Genomic DNA, 17,968 nt, shown 5'->3' on the forward strand with positions numbered 1-17,968 from the left:
ACAGTTTTAAATGTTTAAGGTTTTTTGCTGGCCAGAAAGTAAAAATGTCACATTGCAAAATATTCCCCAAGGGACAACTTTGCTCTTAGGTGCACATGAAAATTCCCGTCAGGCTAAATTCTAATTCTTGTAAAATTAATATGGGTCACTTTCACCGAAGACAAAAAAGACTCCTTTTAAAAAAGATTTTTAAAATTGCCCACTGACAGGGTAACCTAGATGAAAACAGAACACAGATTAAAGTTTGCCATGCAACTATTCAGCAATGAAGAGAAGTAGTCCAATTAACCTAAATCAACAGATCTTTGTAAATGTGACATAAAAATTAACAGAAAAATGCATTTTTAAAATTTGTTTTCTTAAAGCATCCAAATCAGTGATGTAAAGGATAAAAATAAGCACATTAGAATTAATGTTATACTTCATAATTTATTTCCTAAATGAACCTGCTGTAAGATTTCAGCATATTTAGAAATATATTTATTATTTATGTGCTTTAATCATTCTCTAAACTCTCAATATAAAGGAAAACAGATGTTGAGAACATTTTAGAGTAGTATGACAACAGCTCTTCAAAGAACAGTAGAAAACATATTCTTAAGATTTTCACAATCCGGTTTATGAATAGTCTTCCTATTGCTTCAACCTTCATAATGTTATCTGTACCCTCTCTGAGATTTCTCCTTTATTTTTTTTCTGTATTACTTCATATTCCCAAATATCTGATACCCGGTTAAAAATTACACTTTTGTGCCAAAAGAATATATATAATGAGCACAACTGATCACGAAAATATTCAGCATTTCTTTGATTTACACGATCTGCATCAGAAGTTGCAGTCTTTTATAGGCATCCTTAGATGTTACTTTTTAAATTGCTATACTCCACCACATTATTTCAATCGCTCACAGTTATTTGACATCTGAGTCATGTAATTCCACATAGTACACTATCTAGAGGCATTCTCCAAATGTGCTTGAACAAGCTTTTGTGTCTAATCATTCATTACTAACTTACAGCACTACCACTGATCAGCACTCTTAAAATATATTCATTAATTCTAGAAAGCATTTCAGAAGAATTTTTTTCTAAATTTTCTGCGAGCAAAAAGGATTTTAGAATAACATTTTGAGTTATATTCACAAATTATTTATTAAAGCAGTTTGCTAGGTAAGGACCTCCCCCTGCTCGTGATGAAGTCAAAAGAGATTTCCCACTGATTGAAGCAGGAACAGGATCAAACCAGTAAAATCTTACTATACTTTGCCTATACAGTGAAATAATAATAAAATGCAATGTCTAATAAAAGATGTGAGAACAATAACACTAAAATTTTGCATCTTTATGGCATTTATTGTCCCAGAAAAGTCCTGGTGTAAAGCTAGTAAATAATAACTTCCTTATCCGTCTGAAATCTCAGTGAGAGTTTTAGGTACACAGAGTGGAATTACCAGAGCTGGAACAATCCCAAGGCAGCAGGGCTAACATCTGTTCCCGCGGAAAATAAAACAAGAACTATAATACCCTTCAGCACTCAGGAATTCAGTTTTATACCATTTTTAAAATATATCATCTCTAAAACCATAGTGTTTTTTCACTCTAGAGTCACGACTGAAAGGCATTCACATCTCAAACTTTAAGCTAACTCAGGTACTTCTTCAGCGCTCTCTTCTAGGAGAGAATGGAGATAAATCAGAGGTAGGTCTGAGGTAAGAGTTTGCAGATTGAGGCTGATGCAGGATAACTAACCTTGCTGCTCCAACCACTGTGCATACCAAGAGAACATGCTGCAACTGAAGGCTGTACTATGGTGAATTTCAAGCCCACGCCACTGGGCAGCTGAGGGCTTGGAAGTATCCACAGAAGATATCTGCTTGTCATTTCAAATGGACACATAGCAGACAGAAGCAGTATCATCCCTAAATTTGCCATACATCTTTTTTTCTTCTCGTAGAGATACAAATGCAGGAATAACTATACCACTGAAAAACACTGTTTCCCTGGAAGGTCCATAATTCACAGATTTTTGCCTATACGTCATTGCATCATCTGCAAAAACTCAGCTGGAAGCACGATTCCGCTGTGCCTGTGCCAGCCTATGCTTGTTTGATTCACACACCATCTGCCAGGTAACCATAAAAGAGCCTAGCTGGCTCTTCAGGACCATCATGCTCCATCTAGTAAACACTTACATGGCCCATACATATATGTCTATATCTGGGCATATTTCTATGGAATGAATATAATCTGTTAGTGATCTGCTCTTCAACAAGGACAGTAAAATCAGTTTCAAGAAAAGCACAGTCAGGTGAGATGATTTTCATTAAACTTTATGCACTATTAAACAGATCAGAACAAGTACAAGAGGCACTGGAGACTGGAAACTCAGAACTGGTCAGTGATGCAGATTATATGAAAGCCTTCCAGGAAATCTTTTCCTTTCTCATATTCTCCTAAATACACCTTTACTTGCAGGCTTCCTTTCCAGACCCATTGCTGTTAAAAAAAGGTGTATGTGGGATAGGGACACAGCTATGAATTGAATTCCTCTCTTAGGGCCTCCCCATCCAGATCCCAGAGCCTGCTGACTCTTCGTCTGTCCCCTCTGCACTCAAGACATTTCTCTCTTGGGGAAGGAGCAGTCTTCCTTTACAGGCAATAATACTTGAAAGGGGCTTGAAATAATTTCAACTTGCGCTATGTAATCATGGCATTGGAGAGAGTTGTTTGCTGGGCTGCTGTATTGATTGACACATTATGTGCTACCACAGCTATCAAGAACTGCATCAGGTCCTAGGGCAATTAAAGCACCTCAGACTTTCCCTTCTCCATCATGCTTTACTTTCCTTCTTCTACTTTCCTTCCCAAGGATGGACTCTTCCTTGGGAGGTTACAGCTGCAGCTTCAGTGAAAGAAATGGCTAAATTTCACAAACAGAAAATTGGAAATTTGCAACATTGTCAACACCCCACACCTTGCACCACATTTTCCATTTTGGATTATAATTGCAGGAGAGTCTCTGTCAAAACAGTTCTTGTAGCATATATTGCAAATCCTTAAAACTTCTCCACAGGCTTGTATATGGAGAACAGAGACATGTTGTGTGTATTCTCTTGCCAATATGGGATCATCACCAGAGATCCACACTGATGCATCATCTGCCTTTGATCATAAGATACTGACATGGTTTGAAGCCATGGTATAGGTGGATGGAGATACTCCAGGTTTTCTATGATTTTTCAGAGATGATATTTCATTGATACACTTACTGCAAGAGGGTCACTTCTCCATGACTGTCTGTAAGATTTTATCCTAGCACCCTTTTTCAATAGGCGTACGAACATTTCCTATCTCTTGTCAAAAAGAACTTGGTGAAACGAGGTGCAGGGTTTTAAGGCAATGAAAGAAGGTACATAAAATTTTTCCTTCTTTTTCTACTACATGCTGGAGGGGGGGCAAAGGAACACTTTACCTACCTAGTACTTCTGTCTAAATAGAAAAAAAAAGCCGTCTAGCCATCAGGAGAAACAATCTCCTACTTATGCAACAGATACCAGAATCTGTAGTTCCTATGTCACTTGTCCAACATGTATAGGCTGTCCCCTCTTTCAGTATCTTTTTTTTTTTTTTCAGATGGCCCTCTATACCAACCTCAGATAAAACAACTGGCAGAGGAAGAAACTATTTTGAAAATTCTCTTTAAAACCACCGATACCTTCTCCCAGCTTAACTGCTGATATGGAGCAGGACAGAGCTTCCAAATTTGGTACATTTCATTTTTTCTTTAGTCTTTCATCATTCAACTTCAAAGAATACAGAAAAGAAAAACAGAACAAGAGAAAACCAAAAAAGATAAAACAAAGGTGGATTGGAAGCAGGCAGCTACAAAGCAAAGCACACTTCAGAAAAACCAGTGTGGCAGAACTACTGAAATGTGCTTTGTTTCTTCAGACGCTTGAAGGAGAACTATCCTGTGAAGCACAAACCTGCATCACCGCTTAGCCAACACAATCACCTTCACTGGAGCTTTGTTTCTTTATTATTTGTAGGGGCTTCCACTCTTTGAACCCAAAGCAGCAACAAAGCAGCTTCTAGGGCATATTATGTATTATGCTAAGCACTGTCTAGATACAGACAAAATTAAATATAGAGCAGAGGAAGCTAAGAGATGTTAGCCAGATCTTAGAAAATGTTTCACAAGCTTTTCTGTAAATGTATGTTGTTCATTTATTTTCATCAACTATCCACCTATTAGAATGACAGATGCAGTAATAAGCATTCTACAACTCTAGACTAAAGCCTTTTTTATTTGCCACTTACTAATATATCTATTAAATCATGTGCTGCTGATTAGCTTGAGGGCTAATCTTGAAATGTCACAGTTAATCTCAGTTCTCACTTTAAAAAGTCAGAATTTCTTCTGTATGCAGTTTTACATTGTTGGCAGATGAAAACATTTGCACTGAATTTTCCTAATGAGCAAACATTATTTATGACCCTATGCAAACTTTCTGATGGCTTACTTTAGCATCTCTTTATTTTGAGGAGTCTCCTAAATGAATTGGGCGTATAGAGAGCAAATCGTTTCACCAACCCACTGTACCGCTCTCAGTTGCTCATCTGTGTTGGATAATGCACTGGAAGTCAGGAGGGAGTAAGAAAGTAAGAGATTCACCACGTTTATCTCCACTCGGGGAAGCTCAAATTCAAAGTTCAGGAAACCCAAAAAGAGATGTAGGAGGTCTTGCACACAGCCAGACCCCAAGTATTTTTCTTTCTTGTGCTACACATGAAACTCTGTAACAGGAAGCAAGTCCTCAAAAATCAAAAGGAAACACAAGACATTAAGTTCAGAGTAGCTCACATTCATAACCCATGGGGTCACGTATGGAAGAAACAGACCTGCCAACAGTCAAGTGGGGTTGTAAGCACATGCGTGTGCATACATATATACATATATATAGCTTCCTGACTATGCATTTTGCTAGCTTATTGAACTCCTTCAAATCACCCAATTATGGATAATGGCCAAATGCAAGTTTTCAAATGCTCAAAATTAAGACCAAGCCAAATTTGATGGAACATTCAAAACCATTTCTCAAGAACAGGTATCTTTATAGTGTTAGGTATTCCACTGCACACTAAACCTCTACCCCGCTACCCCCGTTTATAAAATTAAATGTACTTTCAAAGCACTATTCTAGATTAACTAGAAGCTCTTTATTAAAATTTCTGCCCTCTCCCCAGTGCTTTTACTATTTGCCCTACCTCAGCCACGCCAACAAAGAAAATTTGACTCCAGGTATAAATAGCTCTTGAGGCTTAATTCAGAACTGCTCATGCAAAATTAACCTCACGGGTCAATGCCACTACAGAAATGTTTGTTAGACCCCCATATTAAGCATAAGTTCACTCTGCTGAAGTCCACACTAATTCCATCTGATTCTCTGCCAAAGACCGATGTATTCCTTAATTTAACAGTCTTAGGGTATGTTATTTTTCCAGGATGACATGAAATAAATACTTTCTCCCTGTTCCTGTTCTGATGCTAACACCTCCTGTCTTTCTGAGATTCCTGTACAACACAGTGGCTACTGAAGCCCGGAAAGTGGAGGCAAGCTGCTGCTAAAATCAATCTTCAGAAATAATCAGCATCAAAATACAAAATGAACTTCATATCAATAAGCATTTTTCCAGTTATGAAACATGACTGGATCCATTCAAATGCAAGATGCCAGGGACAGACTTGAAAGGTATTTCATGGCTGTGGTTTCAATTGTGCAGCAGCTACTGTGATGGAATTTTATCCTACTGTGCTAGAGTCTCTGGGTGGTATAAAAGGAAAGCCAACACTGTATTTAATTTTCTCTCTCCTCCACTGTAATTCTTTTTCCATTACACACAAATACTAGAAAGCCATAAGGATGAGAAATAAATTAACAATTCTGAAGCCTGATTTATAATCACAGATGATAGCAATAAACAGCAGAATACCCTACCGCATCAGTTACAGGACTTCAGGCATAAACCAGGGAGAATAGTAACATTCATGATATCACACCAGTGACAAAGGTGAAGCAATTCAAAAGTTAGAGAAAAGCATTTTAAAAAATAATGTCATGTTTTGCATAAAAAAGAAATTAAAAATTATCTCCAACACTCATTGCATTTTCCCTACTACCTGGCTACCCCATGGAACCAATATGAACTTTTACCATACTGAGAACAAAGTGGTATTTCATATCTTTCCAAGTATAATCAACATTTATCATTTATTAATCAACAAATACAAACATTGTTGCAGTTGTAAGGTACTATGTAACCATCCATAGTCTTTACAAAGAGAAAAAAAAGGAAAAAAATTGACTAAACCAAAATCCTTCTATTTTCTAGGTGGATTTTGATTCAGTATGCACTAAATATGACTCAGTATCCTGATAAGCTAGCACTAATTCTTCACTAATTATCAAGCCTACAAGTTATACTATGGTAGTATTACATAAAATAAAGTTAGATTTTTATTCTGTTTTTTTATCCTTTAGGCAAACAATCTTGCTTTAGGAGAATTATTCTAGCCCTGTGGAAAATTCTCTTTGGCTTTCACACATACATGAAGGTCATGTTATAGGTAGTATGCTATAAACTGCTGTATAATTGAAATGCAGATATATAGATATCCCAGATACATGTTTTTTTCCCATTGTATTATCACTCTGTACTGATTCAAAGTAGTAACACTTCAACAGAGACCTCAGTAGATTCTCCAAGTCTAAATTACCTCCAGTGGCTCTGCCAACTACATAAGGGGACTCCTCAGACATCTAAACTGTGTCAAAATAAATTGTGTGAGTACTTATCTTCTTACCTTTCATTTTCTGACACTTAGGTTATCAGAAAGAATGTGCACTATTTGAGAAGAGAGAAACAGGCACCTGGCAGTTTATAAGCCATTAGGGTAGCAGGATTGCATTCAGTTTACAGAACTGACTTTATCTGGATCAAGAAAAATGAGAAAAATTGTCCAAAATCCTTTAAGGAATTTTTTTGCTTTAATAACTTTCCCATTAAAAAAAAAAGTAAGTGCTCTGATAAGCAAGGAATTAGAAAAATGTAAACCATGAAAGCCAAGCTAGTCCCAAATCAAAAGGACTCCTATCCTGAAAGCCTGTCATTGCAGATGGACCATCCTAACCACACAATGCCTTACTCAATTTGAAAACAGCCTACATCAAGGGATCTGACTGCAGAATTAGGACATTCGGATTAACAAAACTGTAGGAACATCCCTGCAGTTCTTTTTTTTGTTTGTATTGCATTTCTCATCACAAAGTCCTTTTGCACCTGTAAAACAGTATCCAGTTTACCTTTGAAAAGGTGTAGCAGATAACTATGTTACTGTTTTCTGATAATACACCAAGTATGTTTCCTTGCTCTATATTCAACATACACGAGAAAATTATGTGGTAATCAACATGACTATAAGTCAGATAAGCATGAAGGAAAAATAACAGAAGGAACCATTTTGCTAAGAGGAAAAAAAAAATCCAGAAAAAAAGCAGAACCTTCATGAATGTTTAAGGAATAGCTATAATTTTCTTTCCAATAGGTTTCTGACAGCAGAATTAGAATAAGTAACATTGATGTACTGAGTTTCTGATGCACAAAAAGAGGATTAGACCTGTCAAGTCTTTGGGCAATAGCCTAAACTGTTTTCTAAATGTTGTCTCCCAGGAAAAAAAAAAAAAAAAAAAAAAGGCAGGACAGAAAAAAGACCAGAAAACTGAAAGAATGACATTCTGTGTAATCAGGAACTAGCACACTTCACTTCCAGCAAGCCTTTTGAAAATTGTTTTAAAAGTTCCACAAAAAACACCACTCAACACTGATTATATTTTTTGTGGTTTACTATAAATAATCCCAAAGAAAATGAAAATTGGGTAAAGGGATTTATTATTTATGACATGACATTGTTTCTGATACCATAGTCACAGAAAGCATAAAGAAAGATGATTCTTCTTAATAGATTTTGCATTTTTAGATTCTTGTCTACATCTTCTTTCTATCTTCTCCTCTTACCTAATAATTAACAACGTATTTTACTATATCATTGGATGAGTTTTTGAAGATTGATCAGATTTAGTCTTTCCTTTTATTTCTTTTCTTTTTTTTTTCCCAAAACTCATTTTGTATTTGGCATAGATACTCTAGAAGAAAGGAATGTCCTTTTCCTGTTTAGAGTAAGTTTTTAAAAATAATTTGTAAAAATTTTATACTAGAATACTTTTTCTGGAAAGAAAAAATTAAAATGAGATTTGGCATTCCAAGACCTAAAACTTACATTCCAGTGGAAATTTTAAACTAGGTCACAAATGACAGCAATTTATTAGACTGAAGAATAAAAAGTTTAAACATATTTCTGGTAAGAATCAATCTGTTCCTTCAACCTTCTGAACATTTCAATGCAAAACTTTTAATATCTGCTATAAAACTCTTCTTCTTCACAGTGTCTGGAAAAACTTGAGTCTTTTTCTAATTGTATCCTAAGAAAGTGTAGTTGCTATAGATTTTCTTCTCTCTATATCTTCCTGCTTAAAATGTTTTTGTGAATGTCTTATAGGAACAAGAATCATGATCCTTGCAAATACCAGATTTGGGCTGTGCATTGTCACGATGACTTGGTAGACCAATCTTAAAGAGAAATGTTTTACAAAGTGCCTCAGACAAGCACTAAATGCAGTGAATAATCATGCAGTAATTTCTTTGAAAACAATTATACCTGAGGGAATAAAGTAAGTAAACATGGCTGAATATGGTTGGTGAAACTTTGATTCCTTCCCTCCCTAAAGGGATGCAGTTCATATGTGAGGTTTTGCTGGTGTCTCTGAAACTAATTAAAAAGAGCCTTCTTTATCTTAGAGGTATTGCTGGGGTTTTTTTGGGGGGGAGCAGCGAAGGGCAATTAAGCAGTGCTAATGAAATCTACCAATTTTACCATAATCAGCTGTCAAGACTAAACAGAAGGCAAAAAGGCTAAGATGGGGAAAGAAAAAAAAAAAAAAAGGAACTACACAGTAATATACAATTTCAGCCACATTGAGAGATACTTTACTTGGAATAACTCAGGACAGAGATGTCTGAGCCCCTGCAGAGTCTGGTTCATAGCTGCTACTGACTGAAAGTTTTATCAAAGATCCCGTCCTGCTATGGATGCAATGAGATACCCCAAAACTGCACAATTCTTTTACTGAAACCTTCAGTCAAATTGAGTGTAAAAAGAAAGCAAAATTCATACTGTACAAGCAACTAGATTCTAGTATTGTCTTGCCATGTAATTGTTTTTGACTTACAAATCCTAAATTAGTTTCAATTGCACTGTGATGTTAAACATGGGCTTCTTCAGCAATTAACAAGGACACCAAAAAGTTGAGCCTGTGCTCATTGTTGATGTCTATACGTAGGCATTTCCTCCTTGAACCAATTTGTGACATGCATGACAACTTTAGTTCTGCTACATCAACATGTTCTGAGGTTAACTGATATCCAAGACAATTTAAATTAACTTGGGGACAGAATCTGAAAAGCTACTGCACAGCGGCAGAAATGTTGCCAACCTTCTGCATGCTCTTGCTGCAAAGAGGTGCCTAAAAGCACTCCTTCCATGCACCACTGAAATACACATTTCTCCAACACTCTGATTTCCTTATCTAGCCATGTTGCAGCCCAACTACACTGCTTAATGAAGCGTGTTCCAGCAGGTTTCTCATTTGCTACTATCGGAAACCGCGAAGGCCATTCTCCCCGAAATGGAGTCTCCTCATCTCTCTTGGTGAAGGCGTATGGCTCTGCACACTCCTGAACACATGAACCATTAACTTCTGACTGATGTTGCCTCAAATACAATTAAGTAATTAAGAAGTTTTAGGGCCACACTCCTATTGCCCATTTTACTCTGCTAAAAACTAGAAGCAATGTCAATAAAAAAAAATTTACTATGAATTTGCAATGGTGCAATTCAAAACCAAACTATACGTGACCAGTTCTTCTTAAGTCAGAGTCAACATGCTTTGTACTTGACTGTGAAAAAATACAAATTATAAATAAACTTAAATGGCAACAGAAGTATGTTGTAAGAATATCTAGGATGTACAGCACTGGAGTTGGAGACATTAGTGTTCTATAACCTATTATCAAAAATAAATGATGGAGGGAAATAGGAGGTATTTTCAGAACACATTCCAGCTACTCCTCAACTGCTAAAACAGTCACTTAAAAGGTTACTGCAGCTTGCAACACTTGTGGTTCCCTTGAGACCACTCTGAGTTGTTAATTCAGATTACATCCATGCTTAAAAATCTGATAACTGAGGAACTGTACAGTGTCATCACTTGGCATCAGAAGACAGGTAATGAGCCAGAGCCTTAAGGCAATAACATTAAATTTTAAGATAAAGCAGAACTATGGAAGCTCTGAAGATATAAGAAATACACAACTGTGTTTCTTTTTCAGGAGTATTTAAAATTTAATGCTTGCTTCAGCTACTGACTTAAAATCACAAGCCTCCTCCACCCCACAAGTATCTGGTTGGGACTTACCGTTACTCCAAAGAAGTTGGTTTCATTCATAGCATCCAGAAAAATTTTGCCAAGCTTGTGATTTGTATAGTTAAAATCTTCAATTTTTTGGTGTTTGTTGGTGGCATTGAGATACTTCATTGCCCGCTGCAGAGTCTGGGCGATCACCCATATTCCATCATAGGCATAACCATGAAATTTACTGGATTGTCCATCACCGCGCTTAGCGTTGTATTCCTTTTCATATTGCTGTGGAGTCTGCAGAGGAGAAAAACTCCAGGTTTACTTCAATATTTAACATTTTACAGATCTGGGTCCAAACCTACACCTTGAACCACACTCTCCAACTTGGAGACATGCATCACTATTACAGAAAAGACCACCAAAACAAACATTAAGGAAGATACATGTGCTGCCTAACTTACAAGACTGATGGTGAGACAGGGTGGGAGACCTAGGAGACAGAGAGACTGAAAAGCAGCAGTTCTGCTTCTCTGTATGAAGGATAACTTGCTTCATTTTGCCTTCGTACAAAAGACTTCAGTTAACCAAAGCTACCAGCATACTGGTGAGCCCTAATGCTAGAACAGAGAATAAGTCTGTATCCCTGCAAATTAGTGGTCCGAGTACACTGTATAGGATAATGCAAATCAAATAACTTTTACCTGAGCAACTATTTGCTTAACATGAAATTATTTGAGTGGCAATTTGTCTATGTTTCACAAGTTTGCTATGCTCTTTATGGTATGCTATCTTATGATGAGTTGCCTTTTTATAAAGTTGCCTTTTGTGCTCACTCAGCAAGGCATGAAAGACACATGAAAAAAGATGAAAAGTAGCAAAATCAGCATGTTTATTCATTGGCCAGAGTTTGCATACATTTGTTCTGTGATAAAATGTTATGTACTTTATACCACATATTTACATGTTTAAAACAAGCCCCATCCCCTAGTTCTGAGAGGCACAAATCACCAATGAAATTAGCCATTTGCAGGATTATGGTTAACCATAAAAGTTTTCTGTTTCTGTGCTCAACTACTTAACTTGGCATGATGCAGCATGTGATACTGCAGACTATAATTCAAGCTTTACTGTACATTTAACTGTAATGTTCATACAGGGGAACAGGAGAGATTTGAGGCAAGGGACTTTACTGCTTCCTTGCCCTGTAGAGAATTGGAATTGATTTTTAATTATTTAAAAATTGAAAACTAGTGGAAAGATGAGAATAACCATGAAGACTGCCAGCTCTCTGCAGAAGAACCCCTTAGAGCCCTTTAACTTCACCTCCATCCTCTGTGCTTTGCTGTGTGAAGACACTGGTGAGACAATTGATTGTATAATAAAATGGAGGAAAAATACTAACCCTTCCTGATATGGTCTTTGTCTTTTTTGAGCTGAGAGGCTCAAAATCCACTCCAATATAACCTTCCATGGCTGCAAGAAGATTTTTGCTGAGACATTGTGAGGAATTAATCCAGGATTCCCACCAAAGGTTTTCATACCACCCTGGTATAATCCACTGGTACTTGCTGCCATACATTTCTTCATCATAAGCCTACAAAGAAAAAAAAAGTAGAAAAGCTAATGGACATAGTAATAGACGTATTGAACATAAAAGTATTTGTTTTCTGTTCATGTTTTTTCCATTATTAATTAAATTATGGCATAATTGAAGGATACACAAGTATTTTGAACAGTTTAGAATGATTATTTGCTTACAATGAAGACTCCTTTCTTGAAGACTCCTGTCTTTAAAATTCAGGTCATGAGAAGAGAATATGCTAAAACCTATTTTGCTTTCAATAGACCATTTATTCAAAAACAGAAAAATAAAATACTGAATTCTAAACCTGGGGAGATAAAGAGGAACACTGGCAGGAGGCAGAATATTTACGTAAAAAATTCTCTGTAACACAACTATTACCTAAGTGGTAGGACCACCATGATACCATGTTTAAACTAAGTTATTATCATCCTAATATCATCCTGAAGACCACATAAAACAGGGTAAGGTAAACCAAGAAAACTTGGATCCTTGGCACCATCAAATCACAGTGTTGCAAATATGAATTTTGTGACTGTGCTAAAATGGAGACCACAGGGACATTAAGTAAGCAGTTTCTCCTGAGGAGTATGAATCAATAGTAAATTGTTAAAGCAAGAAAATCTCAGTGATTTCTTTTTTCCAATAAGAAATTTCTTCAGGTGAAATTCCATATTGTTTGAATACTGAATACAGCCCAATGTACTTCAAGATACTGAGATGATGGTTATCTCCTTACAATGCATAGCAGATACATATAACAGGAAACAGAAATATTTTATTAGTCAGGCACATATGCTGTTGTGCTTAAAAGCTGATCTATTCACAATAGATATTCTATTCCATTGTGTGGAATAGTGTTCTAGGATAAAATTAGCAAATTTTATCTCAGATGTTTCTCTCACTGTCTTGTAACTAGATATTTTTCTTTTGACATTTCAGTCAGACTCCATTTCGAAACAGCAGGTTTCATGCTTCTTTGGCTCCTAATATAAGCAATACTGGAGATACAAGACATACTTAAAAGATAAAAATTCCAATTTTTAGAACTACATGGTGCAACCTTAGAGTTCTTAACAGGAAAACTGCTACATCTTCACAGAAAATGTTACAGAAGGATGAAATTATGAGAATGCAAACAGGACATATTAGTCATTCAGAACATAACTGTTTTGAAAAGTATCCCAAAGATCATACCAAAAGCCTATCAGAAAAACAGAGATGAACAGCAAAAAACCCACAAAATAGGACAGCCTCCTGAATACGTTAATACCCAAATTAAAATTGAGCTTTAAATCTATAAAGGCTACTATAATGGTGTCAACTTGGTTCATAAATGTATTGTGCACAAAGCAGATTTGTTTGGCCCCTGGTTGCAGGAGCTTTTGTTCAGCCAAAATCAAATTTCATGCATTTGTATACAGTGCTGCTTGAAAGCGCTCCTGTCTGAAACCCTGTGTCTTGCATCTCATATCTTACTTATTCCACAATCCACATAAATTACTTGTCTTTCTCTCACTTATTAATTCTATCCTCCCAGAAACACATCTCTTTTTGCCCTCCTGCCCATCTCCACTCTTACAGCTATGGCTACACCACATCCCAGGCCCAGCTGCGAGGAAAACAGCAATCCCATCCTGCAACATCTTCTGATGTCTAAAAGAGTTTCCATTACACAATGAGGTCATTCAAGACCTTTCAGTGACACAGTGTCTTTTATTTGGCAGTTTTCAAATCACTGAGGACACAAATTAACACAGAATAGTGCTTTTAGAGAAGGACAATGATCAGTAGCTTTCCTTGCTCTACACAGATTAAAGTATCAAATTGTGTGTTGCAAGAAAGTATTGGCTACGAACTATTCTGAAATTGGAGCTGTTGGAATTTTTCTTTGCACTTGAGCCTGCTTCCTGCATAATATGCAAATGTCCTGGGATAAGGGCTGAAAATTAAAAGTTTCAAAATAGCCAGAAATTCCATCCTGAAAACAAGGAATCATTCCCAAGGTTGCACTGAAACTTTCACATTCCTGTAGGAATTTGGTTACAAGTCTAGATTTTGCTATAAGAAACCAAAACCCAAACACTTTAAGAGCTGGCAACTCTTCATTCGAGATCTGGTGGAATGGTAGAGTTTGAAGAGTAATCTGGGGAAGGTAAAAGAAGGAGGAACAAAATCAGCTCCTCCAAAGCTGAGCACCATGACCATGCAGTCACTTTTCTAGTGACACCACAGTTATTAGTGTTCAGGCTTTTCAGTGTTTGGGTTCCAGAAGACTTATTTAAAAATAATGCTTTCTGCCATCATTTCTTCCCTGTTGATTCTGCTAAATGGAGATTATTTTGATGCTTAAAAGATACATTTCCTTGAAATATCCATATCTTTCTTGAACTGTTTGAATGCACACAGACCACTTCTTACAGGTTTTAGTTTCTAAGGTGAAGATTTGTTGGCACACAAGAGTAAGGCAAAGAAGGTTTACAAGTACTTTGTACCATCATAACAGCATAAAGTAGTCATATGTCTTCCCTAATCTTTTTCGTGTGCCCTACCTAGGCTGCAAAGCCCTGAGTTGCTGTCAAGCAGCCAGGAAACTGTCCTGGACATTTTCTGCCCTTATGAGACTGATTTTATTTTTTTTTTAAACCTTTCATTCTTGTTTGAATCCATAAAGAGATGCTTATTTACAACAAAGAAATTTCTGTAAGAGATCTTTCTACATGTAGTAAACAATTACTAGCAGTTTGTTCAAAAGAGCCTGCAAACCCTTACTATCATTGAATTTCCATCATGTTTCCAACATGACAGCATGGACACATCCTATACCCCACCCCTACAAGAATGCCTGTAGACTTCTGAATTGCAATGAACCTCCATCTGTTTCTCATTAAAAATCAATAGTGCCTTTAATTCCAAAACAGAGACTCAGCAGTAAAACTCTATCAGCTCAAGAAGAATAGTGTCCCATCCTTTTGTGTCAACCGTGCTGATTAAACCTGACTTTAGTTATTGTTAAATGTTTACTAAAAGAGACACACAAAGCTCATGCAGAGACCTATGCGTAATAGTCATTTTCTTTAATTGTCTTCATAATTGTATCAGCTAGGCATCAGTCTTGATGTGTGGATGGCTATACTGCATTATCTCTATGGTTTAAAGGTAATATGTTGAAAAAAAATCCCATTAACAATTTTTTAAAAATAAAATTTTCTGCAGAACTGAAGTTTTCATTGGGAAGGTGCAATTTCATATTAATCCAATTTCAAATGAAAAAAAGATGATGTCTATCCAACATAGTTGACCATTTTGATTGTTGAAGTGTTAAGGTTTGAGCAAAATACGCTAATTTCTATTCCATGAAAAATATCACATTCATCCCAGTGAGGTGAAAACAACATTAGAAACCTAAGATTTCCCATAGTATTAAAATTGTTAACTGCTTTTGACATTAGTGTTAAATGAATAGCTAAGCTTATTTAAAACACCATAGGAAACACCTGCTAACATTCACTTTGGTTTGAATTAGTCCTGTCATGTTTTTAAAGTTTGCCACTAAATTAGACTATCTTTTAGTCTATTTATCTTTAAGTGCTCTGCATCTTTTGTGTGTGTGTGTGTGTGTTTTCAGGAGGGAGGGACAGGAAATAGCCAGGCAAAATGAAAATGAGCATATGTGCTGGTTTTGGCTGGAATAGAGTTAATTTTCTTCTTAGTAGCTAGTACGGGCCTACGTTTTTGATTTGTGCTGAAAATAGTGTTGATAACACAGGGATGTTTTCTTTATTGCTGATCAGTGCTTACACAGAGTCAAGGCCTTTTCTTCAAGAGTTAATTTTCTTCCTAGCGGCTGGCACAGCACTGTGTTTTGGATTTAGGATGAGAATAATGTTAATAGCACACTGATGTTTTAGTTGTTGCTAAGTAGTGCTTACACTAGTCAAGGACTTTTCAGCTTCTCATGCTCTGCCAGTGAGGAAGTGCAGAAGCTGGGGGGACACAGCCAGGACAGCTGACCGAAACTGGCCAAAGGGCTATTCCATACCACAGGACCTCATGCTTGGTATTTAAACTGGGGGCAGCAATCGCTGCTTGGGGACAGGCTGGGCATCAGTCAGCGGGTGGTGGGCGATTGCACTGTGCATCACTTGTTTTGTATATTCTTTTATCATTATTTTTTTTTTCTTCCTCTGCTGTCCTATTAAACTGTCTTCATCTCAGCCATGGGTTTTACGGTTTTTTTTCGATTCTCTCACCCATCCCACCGCAGGGGCAGGGGAAGGTGAGCGAGCAGCTGTGTGGTGTTTAGTTGTCAACTGGGGTTAAACCTCAACAGCTCTCTCACCCCACCCCACCAGCAAGTAGGCTGGGGGTGCACAAGAAGTTGAGAGGGGACACAGCCAGGACAGCTGACCCAGACTGGCCACAGGGCTATTCCATACCATATGACAACATGCTCAGCATATAAAGCTGGGGGAAGTAGAAGGAAGGGGGAGGGGGGGCGATGTTCAGAGTGATGGCGTTTTGTCTTCCCAAGTAACTGTTACGCATGATGGAGCCCTGCTTTCCTGGAGATGGCTGAACACCTGCCTGCCGATGGGAAGTAGTGAATGAATTCCTTGTTTTGCTTTGCTTGCATGTGTGGCTTTTGCTTTACCTGTTAAACTGTCTTTATCTCAACCCAAGATTTTTCTCACTTTTACCCTTCTGATTCTCTCCCCCATCCCACCATGGGGGACATGAGCGAGCAGCTGTGGGGCGCTAAGTTGCCAGCTGGGGTTAAACCATGACAGCATATAAGCTCCAATGGATGTCATGAGGAAACCTCACAGCATATGATTGTTGAATCCAGACAGAAAACTGAGGCAGACTTTAAAGATTTTCCCACCTACATAAATCATTAGCAAATAATATTCAGATTATAACCACAATCAGAAAAAAAAAATCTTGCACTAGTACAATAGCACCTTCCTTTAACAAACCCAAAGCCTTTCTCTGGCTGGCATCAGCCACCTGCAAAATATAACAGAGAATCACAAGTGAAACCTGTCTGAAGATATACCTGGGGAAGGGGGTTACAAAACTTGACATATCTAAATTATTGTGCTCTTAGACACATAGTTGTAGGAGTGCATGAGTCAAAAATATATTTTATGCCTAATAACAAGCTTACTGACATATTGTAGTCCATTAATATATAAATGACTACTCTGAACTGCCCTCTCCTGCATTCAGTCTCCTGCTGCATCTCTCATATAAATACATTTATACAAGCCTAAATACATGATCTCTCAGATTTCTCCAGGCTCCAGAAAAATCCACCTTATTATTTTTGACACTAATGTACTTTAGAAGCAGCCATTGCTCTTTAAACTGCTCTGAGTTATGCACGCTTCCCATGTTCATACCAAACCGTTGCCGCAGAAAGCTGCGCTGGGCGTTTGTGTGAAAGTGACATCCTCCACCTGAAATCCTTCAGGCCAGAGCAGTGCAGACAAGAGGACACCCTGCCCCTTCAAGGACTTCTAGGATTTCTTCAGTGGCCTCACAGGCACACAAACTTGGAAAAGAATTGTAGAGAAAGGCAACTAGATACTAAGGGAAGTGGCATAAGCGAGGCCAATCTCTTGTCTAACGTTGGGTTGGAAGACAGTTCTGACTGGGACCCCTCAGGTGGGGAAAGGCAACCCAACCACAAGAGATCTGAGAAGGAGCTGGGACACAGAAGGACCATTCTTTCTTCCAGGAATGGAAAAATGGGAGATTATCTCTGTCAATCCAATTTAAATGCCAGAAAAAAAAAAAAAAGATCCATATACAAAGACCGATCAAAGATGAGAAGAATGAAAAAGAA

At 37.3% G+C, this 17,968-nt stretch overlaps 1 protein-coding gene across 4 annotated transcripts in view; it reads right to left on the reverse strand.

Annotated features, from left to right (window-relative positions):
• The window catches only part of GABBR2 (gamma-aminobutyric acid type B receptor subunit 2), a 487,740-nt gene that overhangs the window by 233,485 nt on the left and 236,287 nt on the right, over positions 1 to 17,968 (reverse strand). For all 4 annotated transcript variants that reach the window (XM_009471273.2, XM_087758773.1, XM_087758782.1 and 1 more), the window contains 2 exons: positions 11,938 to 12,129; positions 10,593 to 10,829 (listed from right to left, as the gene is read on the reverse strand). In XM_009471273.2, coding sequence (XP_009469548.2) covers positions 10,593 to 10,829; positions 11,938 to 12,129 — 429 coding nt within the window. The remainder of the gene's footprint in view (positions 1 to 10,592; positions 10,830 to 11,937; positions 12,130 to 17,968) is intronic.

This window comes from Nipponia nippon, unplaced genomic scaffold (assembly GCF_047370975.1).
Source record: "Nipponia nippon isolate SJK-2023a ecotype South Korea unplaced genomic scaffold, ASM4737097v1 scaffold_1, whole genome shotgun sequence".
Lineage (NCBI taxonomy): Eukaryota > Metazoa > Chordata > Aves > Pelecaniformes > Threskiornithidae > Nipponia > Nipponia nippon.